Consider the following 22,242-nt stretch of genomic DNA (forward strand, 5'->3'; position numbering starts at 1 on the left):
GTAATGATATGAATCTAGAAGATTATAAGGCTTACAGGAAGGAGCTTAAGAATAAAATTAGGAGAGCCAGAAAGTGCCGTGAGAAGGCCTTGGCAGACAGGATTAAGGAAAACCCCAAATATGTGAAGAGCAAGAGGATAAGACGTTAGAGAATAGGACCAATCAAGTGTGACAATGGAGAAGTATGTATGGAACCGGTGGAAATAGCGGAGGTACGTAATGAATACTTTGCTTCATTATTCACTATCTTGGATCTTGGTGATTGTAGGTATGACTTACAGTGGACTGAAAAGCTTGAGAATGTAGGTATTAAGAAAGAGGATGTGCTGGAGCTTTTGGAAAGCATCAATTTGGATAAGTCACCAGGACCGGATGAGATGTACCCCAGGGTACTGTGGGAAGCGAGTGAGGAGATTGCTGAGCCTCTGGCAATGATCTTTGCATTATCAATGAGGATGGGAGAGGTTCCAGAGGATTGGAGGGTTGAGGATGTTGTTCCTTTATTCAAGAAAGGGAGTAGAGATAGCCAAGGAAATTATAGACCAGTGAGTCTTAATTCAGTGGCTGGTAAGTTGATGGAGAAGATCCTGAGAGGCAGGATTTATGAACATTTGGAGAGGCATAATATGATTAGGAATAGTCAGAATGGCTTTGTCAAAGGCAGGTCGTGCCTTATGAGCCTGATTGAATTTTTTGAGGATGTGACTAAACACATTGATGAAGGAAGAGCAGAGAATGTCGTGTTATATGGATTTCAGCAAGGCATTTGATAAGGTACCCCATGCAAGGCTTATTGAGAAAGTAAGGAGGCATGGGACCCAAGGGGACATTGCTTTGTGGATCCAGAACTGGCTTGCCCACAGAAGGCAAAGAGTTGTTATAGATGGGTCATATTCTGCATGGAGGTCAGTGACCAGTGGTCTACCTCAGGGATCTGTTCTAGAACCCTTACTCTTCGTGATTTTTATAAATGACCTGGATGAGGAAGTGGAGGGATGGGTTAGTAAATTTGCTGATGGCACAAAGGTTGGGTGTGCTGTGGATAGTGTGGAGGGCTGTCAGAGGTTAAAACGGGACATTGATAGGATGCAAAACTGGGCTGAGAAGTGGCAGATGGAGTTCAATCCAGATAAGTGTGAGGTGGTTCATTTTGGTAGGTCAAATATGATGGCAGAATATAGTATTAATGGTAAGACTCTTGGCAGCGTGGAGGATCTGAGGGATCTTGGAGTCCGAGTCTTTAGGACACTTAAAGCTGCTACGCTGCCGGCAGCTGCGGTGGTGGAGGTGGTAACGATAGGGTCTTTTAAGAGATTCCTGGATGGATACATGGAACTTAGAAAAATAGAGGGCTATGGGTAAAGCCTAGGTAGTTCTAAGGTAGGGACATGTCCAGCACAGCTTTGTGGGCCGAAGGGCTTGTATCGTGCTGTATGTTTTCTGTGTTTCTGTGAAATACCACACACCTTGTTTAGTATTTTTCTTTAAAATGCTATGCAAATGATTTTGGGACATCGGCAGCCTCAAATAGATGATGATTGCGTTCTTGAAACATCAGTTCATATTGTATCAGATACTATAATTTGGGCACCAGTTCCTAGATAGTGTTTGTTATCTAGATGGGTAAGATCAGAAACTATCTTCACAATCTTTTAGCAAAAATTAGTGAATCACATTCTTCTAATGACTCATTTTCCTCGGGAATAAATTGTTTTGCTATTGTGTTGAGCAATGGTGAGCATTTGTAATGATTGTTACTTCATGCAATAGAGGTTCCAAGTGATATAAATAGCATTTATAGGCAAATTTCCTGCAGCATGATAAGTTCAGCTTGGTGTCTGAATGAGGTAATTTCATTGTGGGGATGTGTCATTGGGAAATGTAGTGAACGATGTTTGCAATCTGCTAAAGATGTGTGAACTAACATTTGTAGAATGTTTCCTCAAGATTGATTTATTCTTGTTTTTAATGGGCTGGTTGATGGTTTACGAGTCTAGTTTAGAGATGTACCTTGTGTGACTGCAGCATAAATAGTTGGCTTGCTTCCTGCCATCTGATTTTAAATTTTCAACTTTGACCAGGCAATGAAGTAGGCATACAAGTACAGTCTTGACTTTTGACAGCAAAAGTCATTTATTTGTGGTAACAAAAGCCATTATGTAATGATATTACAACAGTGAGTTGATTCTTCCACTGCTGCAGGTTCCTGATGAAGAGGTCTGACTGATTTCTGTGAAAGGGAAAAAGCCTTGGGCTCCAAACTGATCTTCTGTGCCCAGCATCTAAAACAACAGTTGTGCTGTTAATAGAAGTAATGAAGAGATGAACACAATCCAGAGTGATTAGTAGAGTAGAACTTTAAAAGGACTTGAAATTATCTTACAATTATTAACAGTAACACACACAAAATGCTGGAAGAATGCAGGTCAGGTAGCACCCAAGGAAATGAACGAACTGTTGACGTTTCAGGCCAAGCTCCTTCTTCAGGACTGAAGAAGGGTTTTGGCCCACAGCATCGACGGTTGGTTCATTCCCATAGATGCTGCCTGGCCTACTGGGTTCCTTTGGTGTTTTGTATGTGTTGCTTTGGATTTCCAGCAACTGCAGAATTTCTTGTGCTGATAATTAACCGTGATATTAAACTGTCAATGAGAAAAGGTGAAGTACTTATTTAAAAAATAATCACCATGAGATATGAGGTGTCTTACTCTTTCAGGGTGAGAAGAACCAGTTGCAATGAAATGCCATCACGATCATTAGTTCTCTCAATCTGTTTCTGTGTTCAACAGATCACTAGCAATGTGAAAAGTACAATATGCATTCCCAAACTAAGATGGCAGGCCAGCTTAAGAATGCTCCTTAACATTGCCATTAGTGAAGTTCAGACAAACACCCCCAACCATACAGCTGGTTGCAATGTACGGTGACTACCAGTTCGCAGGCATTTCTCAAGTTTACTAAAGTTTTGACCTAGAATGGCAAGGAAGAAAATAATTGGCTGCATAGATTTTTATTTTGTTCCATTAATATCAGCTTTCTTTATTATTTGTCGTTATTCCTCTCCGTGCATTGGGTGGCAACCTTGCCATTTCTTTAGCATCTGTCTGTTTTTTTGTGAAGTAGAGCTGCTAGCTCAATGTTCACCTGAGTATAGATGGCAAGCGTGTAAGGAGCTGGCTGGATTTGAACCTGGGACCACTTGCCCCAAAGTCCAGTGCTGATACCACTACACCACCCACCAGCATTATTATTATTATTTAAGAACACATCAATGACAAGGCTAAGCTTTGTTGCCAACCCCTAATTACCCTGCAATTTTATTCAACCTTTGTAGTCTTTCCAGCAAAGGTACTTTCACAGTATTACTGACTAGAACGTTTGAAGATGTAGAAGCTTGTGACAATGAAGGAGCAAAGAATTACTTGCAAATATATTGCATGTCTTCCCTCAGGACGAATCTTCAGATATTCTTATTTGCTTGCTGCTGTTGTCCTCCTCAGTAATATCGGATGTGCAGTCATAGGAACTTTGGGAGCAATGTGATTGTGTAACTCTGCCTATCTCATTGAGTTCCCTCCCTCACCTCACCTCACCTCCCCCCCTCCCCCTACCACACACAAATTTATGAAAGTATTAACGTGACTGTCCCTTTGAGATTCTGGGCCGTGCTGACCTCAGAATATTGATGTTTGGGTGTGTCAGCAAGAGTATGTTGTAAAATGGGATTTTTGATTAAATCGTTGTTGTGGGTGGTGTTTTCCTGAGATATGTGTTACATGAATATTACTTGTCATTTATCAGCCTATACATGAACGCTGTCTTGTATGCAGACATGGATTCCTTCACTTCCTTGTGGAACCAAACTTCACGCAATCATCAATGATCATAGTTACTTCTGACCTTAGAAAGGAAGGAAGTTCAGCTGTGTCCTCAGTGGTAGTTGTTGGGCTTGAGACATTCCACAGTAACATCAGTGGCTGGGACGGCAGGCCTCCAACAGTGACCAACCAAGTGGAATGTTTTCCCATGGTGCTTTTGGCTTCCCAAGCTCCCCGATGCTGTATAAAGTCAAATGCCACTTTGGTGCCATGGGAAGTCGTTTAAAGCTGAGTTCTGGAATTAGCTCATTCTTTGTCTGGAAAGAACATACTCGACCATTCCTTCATATTGTCTGGTTTCTGACTTCACTGGAGCAACTTGAGCAAGTTCGGTGCACACGTCTTGCTGCTGGAGCTGGGGATGTAACCTGGTCTCATAGCCTTTGCCATATCCGTTCATCTTGGCCTTGATGGCGTCTGGAGTGAAATGAGTTCACTGGCAACTGACCTCTCTAATGGTGAATGAAGACTTCAGGTTGAATGCAACATTCATTCAACACTTTTCTAACGGTGATTGCAAATGCTGCAGCTGGTCTTCAGCATTCCTGGGCAAAAAGGGATGGAGGATATTTGTGGAGGAATAGTGTTCCTTTCCCTATTATGTTGTTCACCTTTCATGACTGGGTGCAGCTGGACCTCATAGCTTTAGTTTTATCTGTGGCTGTTGAATTTCTCAGCTCTGTCCATTAAGGAATATTAATCTGATCTCCACTGAAGTGATGCAGACATTAGTGCAATCTTAATTTTATCCATAGTTATAAATAACATGAATGCAATAAATGAGTAATATAAATGCAAATTAAAATCCATCTGTAGAGCAGATCCGTAGAATCTGTAAGACTAAAACACTAACACTCCGCAGGTCAGGAAGCACTTTATAAAATGAGTTAATGATACAATTCAATCAGTTCTCCAGCTGTTCCTTAGCGTGACATCATTACATTTCATGCAGTTCACGATTCCACAACGTGGCCATACGTTTTGCAAGAAACTAATTTTAGCTCAATATGCACTCAGTAGCAGCTTGTATTAGGTACCTCCTGTAGCTAATGAAGTGGCCACCGAGTGCATGTTCATGGTCTTCCGCTGCTACAGCCCACCAAGGTGCAATATATTGTGTGTTCTGTACACCACTGTTGTAATGCGTGGTTATTCGAGTTGCAGCTTGAAGCAGTCTGCCCGTTCTCCTCTGACTTGCTCATTTACAAGGCATTTTTGCCCAAAGAACTGCTATTCACTTTGGTTTTTGTTCTCCACGCCATTCTCTATAAACTCTAGAGACAGTTTTGCATGAAAATCCCAGAAGATTATCAGCTTGTGAGAGACTCAAACTACTCTGTCTAGCTCCAACAATCAACGAAGTGACAGTCAGAGTCACTTGGCTCACAGTTCTTCTCCATTCTGATGTTTGTTCTGAACAACAACTAAACTTTTTGACCATGTCTGCATGCTTTTATGCATTGAGTTGCTGCCACATGATTGGCTGAGTAGATGTTTGCATTAATGAGCAGATGTACCTAATGAAGTGGCCACTGTGTATAGCTAGTATAATTTGCTTCACTTGGCATTTGAAAGATGGTTCAAAGGTGCAGCTTTCAGAAGGCACAACTCCAATGTCTTTGTGCAATATAGAAAAGTAAAGATGTTCAGAGAATGGCAATGTAGGCTCTTATTTGCTTGCAATATAGATTTTTTAATCCTGTATTGATTTATGAAAATCAAAATATTTCCTGATGTTGAAAATCTAAAATAAAAACAAAATACTGGAAATGGCATATCAGGAAGCATCTTGGGCAAGAGAAACAGAATTAACACATGGGACTGAAAGCTTAATTTCGCTGGAAGCTTAATTTATGAAAAGGCTAATTTGGTAGAAATTCACTGTGAAGCAAGTGTGATGGCCGAGGTGAAATGCAATGCCCATTCTATAAAACTAATGCACGTAGTTGAGATGGGATGGAACCTTTATACCCATTGTCCTCTGAAGTCTGTTTGACAGTGGTTATCTGAAAAGGAAGAAGTTCCATTTTTGAATAGGATTATCAGCGCGGGTGATCTCTGTGAATCAGTGACCCAGTGGTGCCTCATGTAGTTGGTGGTTGTGACGAAGGTGTTAGGGAACTTACTGATTGCTTAGTTCTACACTTTGCACACATGCCTGGTTTTTCTCCACCCTGTAGGATTTTTGCATGACACAGCTTTTTGTAGTAAGTAATGCTTTAAGCCACAAGCATGGGCATGATGAGGATTAGCCACAGGCACGTTTGTTGCTTTTGCTCAGCTGGTGAACACTTGCACTTGCTAACTGGCCACGCTGAAGTCCAATGCTGCACAGCCAGTGTACTGAAGAAAAATTATAACCGAAGAGTCTTCTTTTCTCATCAATTAGGTCAAAGTCCTAAAATATTAAGAGCTAAACCTGTTTTAGAACGAACTGATACTCAAACCATAGGTGACTTTACTCCAAGACGACACAAGGGTAGGTAATATTCAGCATGCTATATTTGGACAGCTTTGAACTTTTAACTGACTAAATTTTCAGTAATAGCTCCTACATTAAAATTGACCCGTAAAATAAAATTAACCCTTCCATCAACAAGCTACATTTTACTTAATTGATCAGTTGCATTTTATCTGTGTTTTCTATCTTCTAAAATTTTGTGATTGCCCAGTATTGGTGAATGAGTCACAGAATCTATGCAACCCTCTTAATTCTGAATTTCCGACGTTGGTGTAACTCAAGTCTAACAGCTCACCTGGTTGCTGTCATTGATATTTTTTGAAAAACAGCCATTTTGATTCTTTTGGTGGTGTTTCACTTTAAGCCTTTAAAACAGGGTTGACTAACAACTTAATAGCCCTTCTGTTTAAAGACTGAGCTAGCTTATACCCTGATCTCAGAGCAAACGGGAATAAAAAATAAACAGTTTAATGCGACCTCTAGTGGCCAAATGAGGGGATGCCAAAAATTGTATTCATCCTGGGAGCCTGTTGGATTAGCTTTCTGTGTAGTGCTAGGTAATTTGCATTGTAACTTGAGGGAGAAATGTATCTCCATGTATTTAATAAAGCACAAATGCAAGTGGGCTGTTTTCCCACAAGCAAATAGCTTTATAAATCTTTGGAAACAGAGGAGTAAAGGTAGATTAAGGTGTAGATTGAAGGTTTGGAAATTGACTTCTATCTCAAAAAGTTTAATTTGTCGTGCTCCTGTTGAGTTCAACATGACTATCATTTGATAGTTTCAAAAAAATGTGTTTATAGAACTCGAAAATCAATGTTCTTAATTTGATTCCTTGGGGTTGACATCACAAAGCAAATGTTGGACCGTAGCAGATGGAAGGAAGTTTTGTTGGCCACTCACATTCTCTGGAAATTCAAGTGTGTATTGTCAACTGTTTTCAAATGAACTAATGTAAAATTACTCATTCTGAGTACCTAAATTGCTAATTTGTAAAATTTCCCATCAATTGTGTCAGCAGGTCCATACCTTGATTTTTGAGTTAACAGTTCTTTAGAGCATAAATGCAATATATTTTTAATTAGCACGCCATATTACGAAATTTCTTTGCTGGCTTGTAGCCAGATTGCCTAGCTCGGGGGTTCCTAACCTTTATGCTGTGGATCCCTACTATTAACCAAGGGGTTACGAGGTCCCATGTTGGGAACCCCTGGCCTAGCTTGAGAATGATGCTTAAACATAGTGAAAGTTAATAATTTTACAAATTTGACATTTTTTTTGTGGATGTGGTAAGGAAAAAGCAGTGGGGTTGGTGGGGAAAAATCATTGGACTGGAACGTCCCCACATGGTGTTTCTTTTTTCCTGAGAGTTGGCTGTGTTTTGTATGATGTTAATTGATTGTCTTGTGGTCAAGGCCAAGACAGTTGAAACTTCAGTAGAATTTTAAAATCACCGCATTGCTGCGTTAATTAGATTAGATTCAACTTTATTGTCATTGTGCTAAGTACAGATACAAAGCCAATGAAACGCAGTTAGCATCTAACAAGAAATGCAAAGAATTGTGTTATTTACAAAATTAGTGAATATTTTCTAACAACTCAGTAATTCCTGTTAGTTTCAACTGTCAATATTAATTACTTGGTAAATACTTTTACAGTTTTAAATGATTTTACAAGAACGCGAATGCATCTTCTGAACTGTTGAACATTTTTATGCTTTGTAATTGATAATACAGAGTCAATTGGTGTACTTTTTCTACACAAGATATATTCACGTGCACTTTTTATATCGCAGTTAAACCTGCTCCATTGGAAATTAAACCATTATCTGAATTTGAAGAAATACAGGAATTAGCTCCAGTTAGATCACCGGTGACCAAAACCTTTACCAGAGAGTAAGTCAAAACTTATTTTCTGTTTTACGTGGTATTTTTCTGTCATTGCATTTGTTTAGCAGATGGTAAAGTCAGTCTGTAAGAAATTGAAGTCCTGACCTTGTGTTTCTTTTCAAATTTGTAAGGTTTTGAACTTTAGAGATGTGAAAAGTGACTAAAAAGGAGATCTGACTCCATGCTAATCTTAGAAAACAAAGATCCATATTACCAGTATGTTGCCATGGTTACAGTACACCAGAGAGACGCATCCCCTTCTGTCAGAACTCTTCTCAGTGACTCTGTGACTTGCCTTCCCCCCCCCGAAAACAAATATTCCATTGACTTTACAGTTTATCCCGTATACCTAATAAAATTAACATCACTATCTACACACCACATTTGCCAGATAACCAATATATTGTAACTCATAATGCAGCAATAGTAATTATAAAATAACTGTAAATAAAACACATCTGTAAATGTTCATTCCGCAAGTCAAAGAGAATCTGGGCAGATAGCTATTAATATTTCAGGTCTTTGATTATGCATCAGAAAAGTTTGCAATCTCTTGCGCTCTACTCTGCCATCGTAATTCCACCAAGAGAACTAAAATGAAATACGTTCAGATTATTTGATAAAAAGCATTTAATTATACAAGTAAACTCATACATTCAACTTTCTTTATTTAAGCAAGTGTATTGTCACGTGGTTTTGTCACAAGTGTATCTTTTCTTTTTGCTATATAAATTAACAGTTTCTTCATGTTGATCTCAATTTTACAAAGTGTAATTGATCTTGCAAAATTGTTAATTCTTTAATTGATACTTGTGGGATAAACGTGGGAGAGGACTATAAATGATCTTGGTTTACAGGTCCGCACCCAGTTTGCTGAAACAAACCAAACAAAAGTCTATTTGACTTTGTATCAACTGAAAGAATGTCAGCATACAGGCCAGAGCTTGTTTCCTGCCACTTGGAGCTCATTATCCAGTACTTTGCATGGAAACATGTCAAACTCGAATTGAGTCCTGCTTCTGAGATACTGAAACGCTCTGATTGGATGCTTAAACCTACTTGTCCACTTTTACAAGAAGAGAAACACGTCCTTTCGATATTTAGTTAAGTAAAGCTAACAGTTAAAACATTTGAATCCACATATTTGCTTTTGACAAAATTCTTTTTTGAGCTTCATTATATGAAGATAGGATTTTCAGTAGGCAGGGGCTACTCTGCTCTATTTGAAAATTGCACTTGACATTCATTATTAGTTCCCTCATCACAATGATTACTTATTGTGAATTTGGTCTTAAAAAATCTTAGATAAGCATTGAAATAAGCTTGATGTAATTGTCTTAAATATCATTCATGTTGTTGTAAACTTTCGATCTACCCGATGCAAAGACACCACGTACTACGGTGAATGAAACTTTAACTCTTCATTAGCAGCAAGCTACCAGAGAGGACCTACCTTAAGCACTCTCTTGGAGGCTACATCAGAGGTCTGGTTTCTAAAGCAAATACAACTCTTTAATACACATGCAGTCACATACACCAGATACACGTAGGTTTGACCCCCTTGGTTTTCTGTACAGATGATTATTGCTAACTTTTAGCAGCCATAAATAGTTTGTGTAACAGCTTAACTGCCCCTATGTCTGGAAACAGCCGGACACAAGCTTACCACTCGGATCCTCCTACCCTTGAAACAGGCATTCCTTTTAATGCTTATCTAGCAAGCGCTATGGTAAGTACAAAGCAGGGTATGTCTCTTACAGCAATTAAGCAATGATACAGGTTGCTTCTAAGCAAGAACTGAAGTTAAACACAGGTCGCACAACAAGAATAATTTCACTCGCTCAGCTTATCTTGCAAGAACACTTTGTGCTTCTATACTTTTTGCGAAGTCTTAGCCACTATGACCCTTACAAAATAGCCAGGGTCACAGGAGGCTTATGAGATGCTAACTCCTTAACATCTCAATGTAAGTATATTGATGGATTCCCAAGTACACATATAAAAATTGGCATATTTTCCTGATTTTCCAACCTAATCACGTCTCCTGATCAAGTTGGGAATAGATAGTGAAGCCATGAAGAGATTTGTCTTTTGTTTTACTTCGGTTATCTAGTCTAACAGCTGTATGTGTGATAGTAAACCAGCCTGAATGAAATTAGATGAAATATTAGTCATTAGGGATGTGGTTATGATTTTTTTTTGGAAACTATTGGATCACTTATGAGCAATTTGGCAAGAAGGAATATAATGATATGGAAATCTGACCTCTTGGGCAAAGTGGAAGTTTCCCAAGTAGGACTTAAATTCAAAATGAGATGCAGACCCTTTGGGAAAGACCTTGTAACCTGGTGCTCACCTGCCATTTGCCAGTCACATTGTACAGCATTCAGTCTTTTTCTAGCTTGTTGGGCAACTAATTATGTTTTTGTATTTTGGTGACCTCGTATGACCCCCATGAAAAAAGATGCAACTGAGCAACGGGAGTTTAAAAATAATACTTGGTTTTAAAAAATGGTAGCGGCTGAATATTTGAGATTCTGCAGTTTCTGCAAAATCATAATTTCAGAGACAGGAACAGACCAAAAGTTATTTTTTAATAATAAATGTGAATAAAATGTTCTTTTAATATTGGTTTCTACTGCAATGTAGAAAATTCATGACTTTGTTACCAGTTATGTTGTAGGTTAAAAAATGAGTTGAGTGTTATTACGTATTGTGCATAGAAATATTGAATATTTTTGTGATTATTGCCGCCTTATATTCATCATCTCATCTGCTTCTGGTTTTCACGTTTAATCATACATTACTTTGTAGGGATGAGAAGTGAGCAGCATGCCCTTGTCCCTGTTGTTCTTAAGCTGACCACCAGGTGGTGCAAATATAAATTAAAACGTTTTTGCACTGTTTTGTGTTAAACTACAGAACTAGCTTTTGATATTGTACCACTCAGGATATTTTCCCCAGGCAGTGAAATATTAATAGGTAATTTGCGTTGAGCCATAGAACTGCAGTGAGGTCAGTGGGTTTGAGGCCTGTGTGTGTGGGTGGTTAATAGGAATGGGGCTTGTTTTGCCATTTTTGTTTTATTGTTGCTTCTGTGTGTGTTGTTCTGCTGAAAATTGTAAGCATGAAATATTGGCACTGAGTGTATTACAACACTTGTGGACTGTCCCCATCACATCCTTGGGCAGTATTGGTTGTTTATGCAGATGAAATATTTCACTGTATATATGATAAATGAACCCAAATCTGAGAGAAATATAGCTAAACCAAGTTTTATGTTTTAGGGCTGTTGGTTAAATTTAGGCTTTCACAGTGTCTCCCTCAGTCCTGCACTGGCTGTGTGCAAGTATTTGCATAGGAACTTCAGTCAGTTGAAGGTGCAGCTATTTTGTTAAGCCAGATAGGTTTATGCTCAATGAGAACAGAGGTCTTACATTTAAAGAGGGTTTTTTTTAAAATTGCTTTTGGTCTAGCTCTAGCAACAGGTGAACTTTTACATTGCCTGAAAGGGAATATCCACTTTTTTTTTTAAAGATGCTGCCTTGAAGAGTACAGTAATCTCTCCACTGTCTGGAAGTGTCAGTATAGTTTTTTTGTCCTGAAGCCTCTGGAGTTTTCACATTTTAAAAATTGGACACTTTCATCTGACCTTTGTATCTAATTCCCCAACATCCACTTAAAGACAGACAAATTGTCCAAAACAGCATAATTTAAATGTTTTTGTAAGATTGAGAATAACATGCAAAATTTCAAACATTTGCCATGCCCTTTATTATGGCTATCTGCATCATTTTTGTTTTAATCTGAGGTGGTATTTAATCTTAATTTTCAAAGCAGCTTCACTTGGAAATTTAGTTTGAAGATCCTTGCAGCATGTCAAACCTTAAACTAATTAACATTATTTTACATCATTTATTTTATTGACTTCTGTGTTGTCGCGAATTAAGCATCATTTGTGATTTAGCCCTCCACCGGATTAAAACTGATGTGCACATAATTTTTGGTGTAAGTAGTAACCTTTCATATGGGAGGAACGTAAGGTGTAACTATCTGGACTGTTGCTTTTTTTCCTCCCCCAATAATTCCTAAGAAGCAGCCACTCCAGGTTTCCTGTCAACCCCCGGCCAGCCTCCATTCACAGCACTGCTTCCAGCACTGATTCACAGGAGGACAGTGAGGAGAACTACGTGGCCATGGAGTCTGCTCCCCCCACAGATGATCCAGTATGTAACCTTCAGATTCATCCACTTTCATGTAGTAATATCATGTTTCAGATTCTGCAGAAAAACTGGGAATACAGTGCTGTGGAGGTGTAGCATGTTAGCAGCTTTTAACAGTCAGAACTTGCAACAGTTAACTTAGATGATGTGCTGATTTGATTCTTTTCACTAAAACCCATTAGAACACAAATTACGTACTTTCACTGGAAGGTATGATGTTGGTTATCTGGTGTCTGCCTAAAAGCTGTGTTTTTATGTAGAAGTTGTAAATCGGCTAAATAAAATTGTCTAAATGACTGAATGAGATTATGTCCCAAAATACTCAGGTTGGAATAACGGATTTATTAAGACTCATTAATCTGTGGGTTTCCTTTGTTTTGGTTTTCTTTTTATGCAATTTAAAAAATTTCTTTTAGGCTTTCTTCTAGATGCTGCTCACTTCTATTCTTGCTCCATCTAGGGCTGTGAAAATCTTGTCACCTTTTCCAGAGTTCTCCACTGTTTCACTTTCTCAGGATCTGTGCAATTCTGTTTCGTGGCTTTTCCTTATGTTTTCTTTTGAAGCTTTCTGCTTGTTCTGATTTCTCCTTTTTTTAAGTTTACTATTTCCTTTCTTCCTCTTCCTTCATTTTTCAGTGAAGAATCCTTCTATTGCACTGTCCCTATTACACCCATTGAACGGGAAGTATCAGGAAGGGAATGGACAGAAGAGGTGAGGTGGTAGATATGGGGACAACTGCTTTGATATCTGTAAGAAGTTGCATTTTTAAAAATAACACCTTGCTGTTCATGAAAAGGTTTTGTATGTAATATTTTTGGTCAACTACTGAGCACTCAGTTAAGTTCACATAGTTAATAATCAAAATTTTATTCATAATTATTATAATGATTTGTTAACTCTAACGCTTATCAACCAGGAAATTAAAAGTGTGAATTGCATAACTGCAACATAGGTCTGTCTCTTCTGGGACAAGTTCTAGAAGAGTCTTTCTGTTTTAAAGGAAAGGAATCTTTTCCTAACAACTTTATGGGTTAATTTAAGGTAGGGGATAGAATTCAAACCTTGAATGACATCCTAGAATTAATCTAAGGGGATGACCAGAGAGGAGTTAAGAGAGTTTAAAATAATAATATCAATACTTTAGGTGATGGCTTATAATGTGTTTTGTGATATTTGGATTCATGCCATTTTAGAATTAATCCTGATGTCACCCTCACTATTCTATCTACCTGTGCTGCCATTTTCAGGGATCTCTGGGCATGTACCAAGGCCCCTCTGTTTCTCCATACTCCCTGGGACACTACCATTTTTGTATATGAGCTACTGTTATTAGCCCCCTCCCACACCACACCCCAATCGGGATTAAATTCCACTGCTGTTGTCCTGCCCAGTTTACCTGGTCAATAGTATTGTGTAGCCTGATAGTCATCCCTACTATCAACAGATAATATAATCTGTAGAGTTAATCATCGTACCACTTACGTTGATTGACATCAAAGTTGTTAATGAACATAAACTGTAAGGGTCCCCGTGATGCACCATTGGTCTTCCAATCACAAAAGTCATTCTCCACCATCACTGTGCTTAGTTACCAAGTCAATTCAGGATGCAATTTACTCCCCCAGGCTATAATGTTTTGAACCAGCCTTTCATTATAGGACCTTGCCAAACCTCTTACTGAAGTCCATCAACCACTCTGCCCTCATCAATCTATTTAAAATCTCTTCAAAAACTCAATTAAAATGCTCACTTTCTCCCTCCAGCAAATTTGAGCAAACTATCGCTAATCCATCCCTGCTTGTAGATGTAGATTAATCATGTCCCTTAGAAATATTTCCAATAATTTCCCACCAGTGATATCAGATTAACTGGTGCATAATCAGCTGGTTTGTCTTTGCTGCCCTTCCTTGAATAAATACAATTGGCAGCTTCTCTATGATCAATAAGATTTAAATATCTCCAGGACCTCAACAATTTCCCCAATGCCACCTCTCCTCCCCACCTTGACTCCCATAGCAGCCAGGGTATACCCATAAAGCATAGGGGGTTTATTAATCATCATGTCTGCTACAATACCTTGTACCTCCCTTTAGTTTCATCTTAATATGCTCTAGAAATTTGCTGTCCCATCAGAAATCTCCACATTAATGTCGGTCTTGGTGAATGCAAATGGGAAGTGTTCTCTGGCTTCATGCACAGGTTGCCTTGGGATTGTCCTTCATTTCATCTGCCAGTAATATTTAATGCCTCCTTTTGCCCTCCTAATTTCTTTTTTAAACATCTCTCTCTACTCCTGAAGGGCCTCCCTTCCTTTCAGTGCTCTACTCCTGGCAATGCTTTCTTCCCTTTCTTTATTAAACTATATTCCATGATATCTAGGATTTGCAGGGCTTGCTATCCTTGCTCGTATCCCTTCTGGGAACATGTTGGCCTCTCTTTCCAGGTTTAATGAACAGTAGAGGTCAAAGTACTCAGCACCATATTCATGATGTACCTTTTTCCAGATTTTTTCTGTCAGACGCAATTGTTCTGTATTTAAACATTATAACGATAACACGATGAACGTGATCTATGCAGCCATATTCTACTTCTGCTTAGTATCCTGTACACACGAAACCCAATTGTCCACTTAAATTTGCCTTAATTGAATGATCTTTTCTGTCGATGCATTGCTCAAATAAGAACAGCTTCACAAGACCACAGAATACTTGACCAATGCTCACTACATGCTGCTTTCAGAAGTACCTCTTTCTTGATGACCATATCTTCTTGCTATCAATTGCTTATCTGTGTATCCCTTCAATAAGGCTGCAAACAGGATACCAGGAATACTACTTGAATGAACACAGTTGTATAAACATTTAAAAATTATTTAAACCAAATGTTATAATATTTAATAGTCTAGATGCTTTATCAATTGTAATTTTTTTAAAATACCTTTTTGGTAGCTTTGTAATGTTACTGGGGAGGAACGGCCAAGTGTTCACATGATAATATTGGATTTATTCCAATTGATTTTGTGCAGAGCATAAAACCAGGAGTACTGCAGTGTTGTGATGGGGGAAGTAGTTTAACGAGATCTAAAGGTGACAGACAACAAGTTGAGTATTTAGACTTGGATCTGGACTCCGGAAAATCAACACCACCACGGAAGGTACAGATCTTTAAAATTTGTAATTCAATCTGTATAAGATTTTTTAGGTATTTTGCCCTTGAGTCAGTTAAACACAATTATTATACTTATACATTTTTTTCAATGAACTCTGTAGAAATTGATTTAGGAACCAGTCGTAATGGGATTCAATGCTTTTAAACTGTAACTCCATCTGGAGATGAAGCAATGCATGGTGGCTTGAGGAACCCAGGCTCAGAGCTGATGACCTGCAATCTGATGCTTTGGAGAGGAGGAGACTCACCGACACAGTCACACCCATTAGATTAATCGCTTCAAAATTTGATCGCTGGCTAGGGGCAAAAGGGTGTTAAGTGCAAGTAAGGCAGATAGGGTGGTCCAAGAGGTAGTGCTGGAAGAGCTTCACTGCTTGAACTTGCCCAACAGGTCAGCTCCCTGTGAAGCTGAGAGTGGGGCCTATAGTAAAGATGAACAACTGAACTGTGGCACTGTGGTTCGGGAGGTGAAGAGACAAGAAACAGAGTTGAAACTGGGAATAGTTTAGTAAGGGAAATAGACACAATACTCTGTCAAACAGATCTAAAGTCCCAAAGGTTGTACTCCCTGCCTGCTGGCCAGGTTCAGGACATCTGATCTGCCCTGCAGAGGAATTTTGCGTGGGAGGGGAAAAGATCCAGCTGTTATGGTCCATGTGGGTACCTACAATGTAGAAACAAGGAAAGTGTTTCTGCTGAGGAAATATGAGGAGCTGCTAACTAAACTAAAACACTGAACCGAAAAAAAGATAATTATCTCTGGATTGCAATTTGGCATAGGGTTAATAAGGTGAGAGCTAACTGCATGGCTCAAAGATTGGTGTGGGAGAAGTGTATTTGAATTTGTGGCACCAGTATTGAGGAAGGGGGGAATTGCTCTGATGGGATGAGCTTCACTTGAACCACACTGGGACCAGGGTCCTGGAAAATCTGCTAAGGCTGCTAAGATTTAAAACTAAATACGTAGTAGATAAAGTGAAGATAAAGTAAAAGGGAAGGAGAGTTCAGAAGAAGCTAGAAAGTCTCCAGAAAAAAATAAAAAGATCACAGCTGGGAGCTCAACATCTAAGGATAAACCTTGTATCAAAATGACAGTGGGCAGAGAGGGTGGGGTGGCTTAGTTGGTAAAAAAAAATTAAATTAAATCCTTACAAAGAACTGACAAAAGGTGTAGAGTCCGTGTGGGTAGATTTAAAACAAAATACAAGGATACGTGACCCTATTGAGAGTTATATACAGGCCACCGAACAGTAGCCAGGTTGTGGGGTACAAATTACAATGAGAAATAAGAAATGGCATGTAAAAAGGGCAATGTTACGATGGTCATAGGGTTTTCAACATGAAGGAAGGTTGGGAAAATCAGGTTGGAGTTGGGTTTCAAGAGAAAGGGATTTGTAGAATGTCTGTGAGATGCCACTTTAGAGCAACTTGTGGTCAAACCCACTAAGGAAAAGGTAATTCTGGATTGGATGATTTGATTTGTGAACCTAAGGGTAAAGTTAGGAGAAAGTGATCCTAATAGAATTAACCCTGCAGTTTGAGAGGAAGGAACTAAAATTGGATGTATTCTAAGTAATTATCAAAGTACATATGTCACCATGTACAACCCCAATATTTGTTTCCTTGCAGGTATACTCAATAAATCCAATAACCACAATAGGATGAAAACACACACTAGGCAACTACAGAGGCATAAGTGAAGAACTGGCCATAGTTGATTGAAGGGGGACACAAGCAGGGATGATGGTAAAATACCAATGGCTGGAATTTCTGGGAGTAACTCATAAAACACAGGATTGGTTCATCCCAAAGAAGAAATAGCATTCTAAAGGGAGGATGAGGCAACCATGCTGACAGTGGAAGTATAAGAGCAAAAGACAAGGCATATAGTGTAGCAAAAACTAGTGGGGAGCTGGAGGATTGGGAAGCTTTTAAAAAATCAACAGCAGGCAGCTTAGAAAACAATGAGGAGAGAAAAGATGAAACATTAATGTAAACTAGCTAATAGTGTAAAAGGATACCAATAGTTTATTCAGGTATATAAAGTGAAAAAGAAGTGAGAGTGGACAATGGTCCACTGGAAAATGATGCTGGAGAGGTAGTATTGGTGGACACAGAAATGGCAGATGAACTGAATAAACTATTTTGTATTGTCTTCACTGTGGAAGACACCAGCAGCATGCCACAAGTTCAAGAGTGCCAGGGTCAAAACTCTGAGTGTAGTTGATACTACTAAGGAAAAGGTTCCTGGGAAGCTAAAAAAAAAATCTAAGATGGATAAATCATCTGGACTAGATAGAATACATTCAAGGAATCTGAAAGAGGTAACTGAAGAAATTGTGGCAGTATTAATGATGATCTTTCAAAAATCATTAGTTTCTGGAATGGTTCCAGATGACTGGAAGTTTGTGAATGTCAGTCCACTTAAGGGAGGCGGGGAGGCAAAATATAAGAAACTCTAGACCAGTTGACTTCAATGATTGGCAAGATATTAGAATCCATTATTACGGAAGAGGTTGCATTATACTTGGAGGCACATGATAAAATGGGCCAAAGTTAGCAGGGGAAATCTTGCCTTGGCAGATCTGTTGGGATTCTTTGATGAACAAACAGGCACGATAAAACAAAGGAGAGTCAGTGGATGTTACTTGGATTTTCAGAAGGCCTTTGACAAGATTTCACGCTTGAGGCTGCTTAACAAGATAACCCATGGTATTACAGGAAAGACGGACAGAAGATTGGCTGACTGGCAGAATAGAAAGAGTGGGGGGGAGGGGAGAGGGGCCTTTCTCTGGTTGGCTGCTCATGACTAGTGGTGTTCCATTAGGGTCAGGGTTGGGTCTGCTACTTTTTACATTTATATGTTAATGATCTGGATGATGAAATTGATGGCTTTGTGGCCAGATTTGCAGTTGATACAAAGATAAGTGGAGGGTCAGGTAGTGTTGAGGAAGCAAGGAGCTTGCAGAAGGACATGAGACAGATTAGGAGAATGGATAAAGGAATGGCAGATAGAATGCAGTGTAGTCATGTACTATGGTAGGAATAAAGAATAAATAATTTCTAAATGGGGAAAAGAATTCTGAAATTGGAAGTGCAAAGGGACTTGGAGTCTCTAGTATAGGATACTCTCAAGGTCAACTTGCAGGTTGGGTCAGTAAGGAAAGCAAAAGCAGTGTTAGCATTCATTTTAAGAGGACTTAAAATATAAAAGCAAGACTTTATAAAGCGTTGTTCAGACCGCACTTGGAGTAATGTGAGCAGTTTCAGGCCCCATATCTAAGAAAGGATATGCTTTAGTTGGACAGGGTCCAGAGGCTTACAAGAATTATCCCAGGAATCAAAGGGTTAACATATGAGGAATGTATGATGATTCTGGGCCTGCACTCATTGAAGTTTAGAAGAATGAAGGGTCTCACTGAAAACTACTGTATATTGAAAGGCCTAGAAGGAATGGATGTGCAGAGGATGTTTACAATAATGAGTGTCTCAGACCAGACGACACAGCCTCAGAGTACAAGAACACCCTTTTAGAAAAGTGACAACAAAGAATTTCTTTAGCCAGAGGGTGGCAAATTTGTGGAATTCATTGCCAGACAGTTGTGGAGGCAAAGTTATTTAAAGCCAATGTTGATAGGTACTTAATTAGTAAGGGCATCAAAGGTTTTGGGGAGAAGGTAAGAGAACGGGCTTAAGAGGGAAAATATATCAGAATAATAGTAGAGTAGATTCAATGGGCCAAATAACCTAATTCTGTCTGTTCTTTGGTTCTTAAATCATTAAACCATATCTTATTGGACCAATCTGTATGAACTTTTTCTCCATCTGGAGATGAAGCTTTTTATTACAGGCCCACAAATTTGTCTGCATCATTTTTGTATTTAACAACCTCAAACACCTTAAAATGTGACAAAATTTGTTAACAGTATCTTTAAAACGGTGATGGCAGGCTTTTTTGCAAACATTAATATTTCAGGAACAGAGGATACGTGTGTTTGCTACACAAACTAAATCAAATGCATGCATCCCTATCACAGTTTAGGTCTAGCTCAGAATCCTTGTCTCAAGATCCTTGCTGTCTCCTCTGAAAGGTATCACTTATGGCACCATGGTTATTGCTCTTCTGGCAAAGTGGGGTTATATAAAGTTTATATTTTTGATCGGTATGACTTTTTTAATTTCATTCTCTTTGACAGAACAGCTCCAATCTTGATTTAGACCAATGTGGTTGAAAATTTTACTAGAAACATTATATTGGCATCAGTTGGGTTTAACAACTAGTTAGTGGTATTTTGTGCTATTTTTGGGTATTATCTAGATTAATTTCTTGATCATAATTGTTTATAAGGCCAGAACTCATTATTTGAATTGACTATTGCCTTGGCTTAAAATAAGAACTGGATAACACTGAACTCTTTACAAGTTATTTTCTTTGTTAATTCCAGAAAAGCAATGGTACAGGTACAGTAGCAGCAGATGAAAAAGTAGACTATGTATTGGTGGACCAAGAACGAACACTCGCACTGAAGAATACCAGAAAAGCATGGACCGATGAAAGACAATCTACTGAGTCAGAAACTCCAATTAAAAGTGCAAAGTGACTTGATGGTGTCATTTGACTGAAACATTATACCTTTTTGAGATGCCTTCTTATTCCTGCCACTAATGGCATTCTAGCCAGCATGCTCTACCTTGAATGAGCCATCGATCAATTTATGAAGTGACTTGAAACTTTGCATACAACAGTATATATGATAAAAAAATGGGAAATTATTGGAGTCAGGTTAATAGCTGTAATTAAGTGCATGCTGTCATGTTTAGCGAAGGCTACCATTGATACTGTACATTAGTTTCAAGCATTCAAATAGGTTAATGCAGTCTTTAAATGCCAATTGGAATTGTTACTTTGGTACAAGGTGAAGCTATTAATTACTGCAGGAAATTGGTTTCAGAAGTTGATACCTTGTATAGAAAATAACTTCACTTTTAATTCTAGTCTGAATCATGGAAATATTCAGTCTGTAAAGTATGTTTTAGTTAAACTAATTTTCTAATTTTTTTAATTAAGTCCAGGTTATTTAAGCTACAGTTAGTTGAGGCATTTTTGACACTTTATACACTTAACAGTGGTAGTTACAAAATAATTACAAATAGATTGTTAAACATCTCTATTGGAACATTGCTGGCAGTGGCCTTCAGATTGCCATGATCAATAATTATCAACAAATAAAAACCAGAATCCCACATTCCTTGCCAGTATTGAACAGAAAGGCCAATGACTTCCTATTCTACAGTGTGTTTACTAAAATGACTACCACGGAGGAAGAAGCGTGCACTACATATTATCCGACACTTGTTGAGTTGGTAGCTCTGGAAAGTTGAGACTTTAATTCGCTGTGGTTTAAAGATATAAATTTAAAAATTAAACATCGCAGAATGCAGATTCTGCAGGGTGGAGTCTTGCATTCTTTGTCACTGATCCAGAGTGAAATTAATTTGGTGGTGTCGTGGTAGCCAGATGGCTCAATTTTCAAACTGAGGTGGTATTTCTTGCCATAATTAGGACATACTTTTATCCAAGTATCTTGTTGCAAAATATGTTCAATTTCAGTTGAGTTATTTGCAAAAAAAAATGTAAATTTTGTACTACTTTCAGTAGTAAAAATCTACTTTAAGTTTGGATGGTTACTTTTTTGCATTTGAGTACATTTAAGTCATCTGTTTATAATAGAGCTAAGTTATGTCAAACACCCATCTTTAAAAGCTACCTACATTTCAACATAACCACCACCTTATCTCGGGAATGTGATAATTGTATATAACTTTTTCAGATCACTTATAAAGTGCTTACAAACTGTAAATGTACTAAAATTACTAACATTTGTATTTACAAAATTTGTCTATATGCATAAAAATGTTGAAGTCCAGCAAAGATTTTATCATTAAACCTTGAATTACTACGTGTATGTTTCTAGTTTTCCAGCTCACAGGTCTTGTACTGTAAATTACACATAGCAGTTGTTACTCAATAATACAGTAATATTACTTGTATTTTAATGAGTTATCAAAATGTCAATGTAAAAATAAAATTAAATCAGTTGCATTATTCCACCTAAGATTTATGAGCCTATATTTTTAGTAATTTCTACCAACATCTAATGAACTGAAATTCAATATACACCTTGCAGCAATGGAAAAGGGCAGTTCTTGTTTGACTAACCATATTTTTTTGGAAGAAAAAACAGTATAAATATGACTGATGTAGAAAGCTCTTCCAAAAGGTACTCCATAGCGATAATGTGGAGCTGGAGGGAAATGAGCTGCCTGACAACAGTAGATGAAGACAGAGTAAAAGATAGCCATTTACAGAGAAAGAAGTGAGGCTGTTTACTGTGTACATTAACACTTCACAATTTGGAATTAAAAATCACTCTAAATTTGCTCATCATTCCTAATGAAAGCCAGTAGTCAATAGTAAGGGGGAACTAAAGAAGCAATGAATGTTAATGAATTTTTAGAATGGGTTCAACAAATCTAAGATGATAAGCTTTAGTAGACGGAACAGTGGGTAATTATTACATTAAAAGTTTCTATTTAGGAGAGAAAGAAAGAGATCTCTGAG

The 22,242-nt window shown here is 38.2% G+C and overlaps 1 protein-coding gene across 12 annotated transcripts in view; it reads left to right on the top strand.

The window, feature by feature from the left end:
* The window catches only part of gab1 (GRB2-associated binding protein 1), a 204,082-nt gene extending 182,351 nt beyond the window's left edge, over positions 1–21,731 (top strand). For 7 of the 12 annotated variants that reach the window (XM_073042773.1, XM_073042778.1, XM_073042784.1 and 4 more), the window contains 5 exons: positions 6,268–6,357; positions 8,135–8,234; positions 12,322–12,454; positions 15,478–15,606; positions 20,066–21,731. In XM_073042773.1, the coding sequence (XP_072898874.1) occupies positions 6,268–6,357; positions 8,135–8,234; positions 12,322–12,454; positions 15,478–15,606; positions 20,066–20,221 (608 nt within the window). In that variant the 3' untranslated portion in view covers positions 20,222–21,731. Of the gene's footprint in view, positions 1–6,267; positions 6,358–8,134; positions 8,235–12,321; positions 12,455–13,087; positions 13,164–15,477; positions 15,607–20,065 lie in introns of all 12 variants that reach the window. The other 5 variants (XM_073042779.1, XM_073042781.1, XM_073042776.1 and 2 more) reach the window with 4 other exon arrangements.
* Positions 21,732–22,242: the final 511 nt, after the last annotated feature.

This window comes from Hemitrygon akajei, chromosome 4 (assembly GCF_048418815.1).
Source record: "Hemitrygon akajei chromosome 4, sHemAka1.3, whole genome shotgun sequence".
NCBI lineage: Eukaryota > Metazoa > Chordata > Chondrichthyes > Myliobatiformes > Dasyatidae > Hemitrygon > Hemitrygon akajei.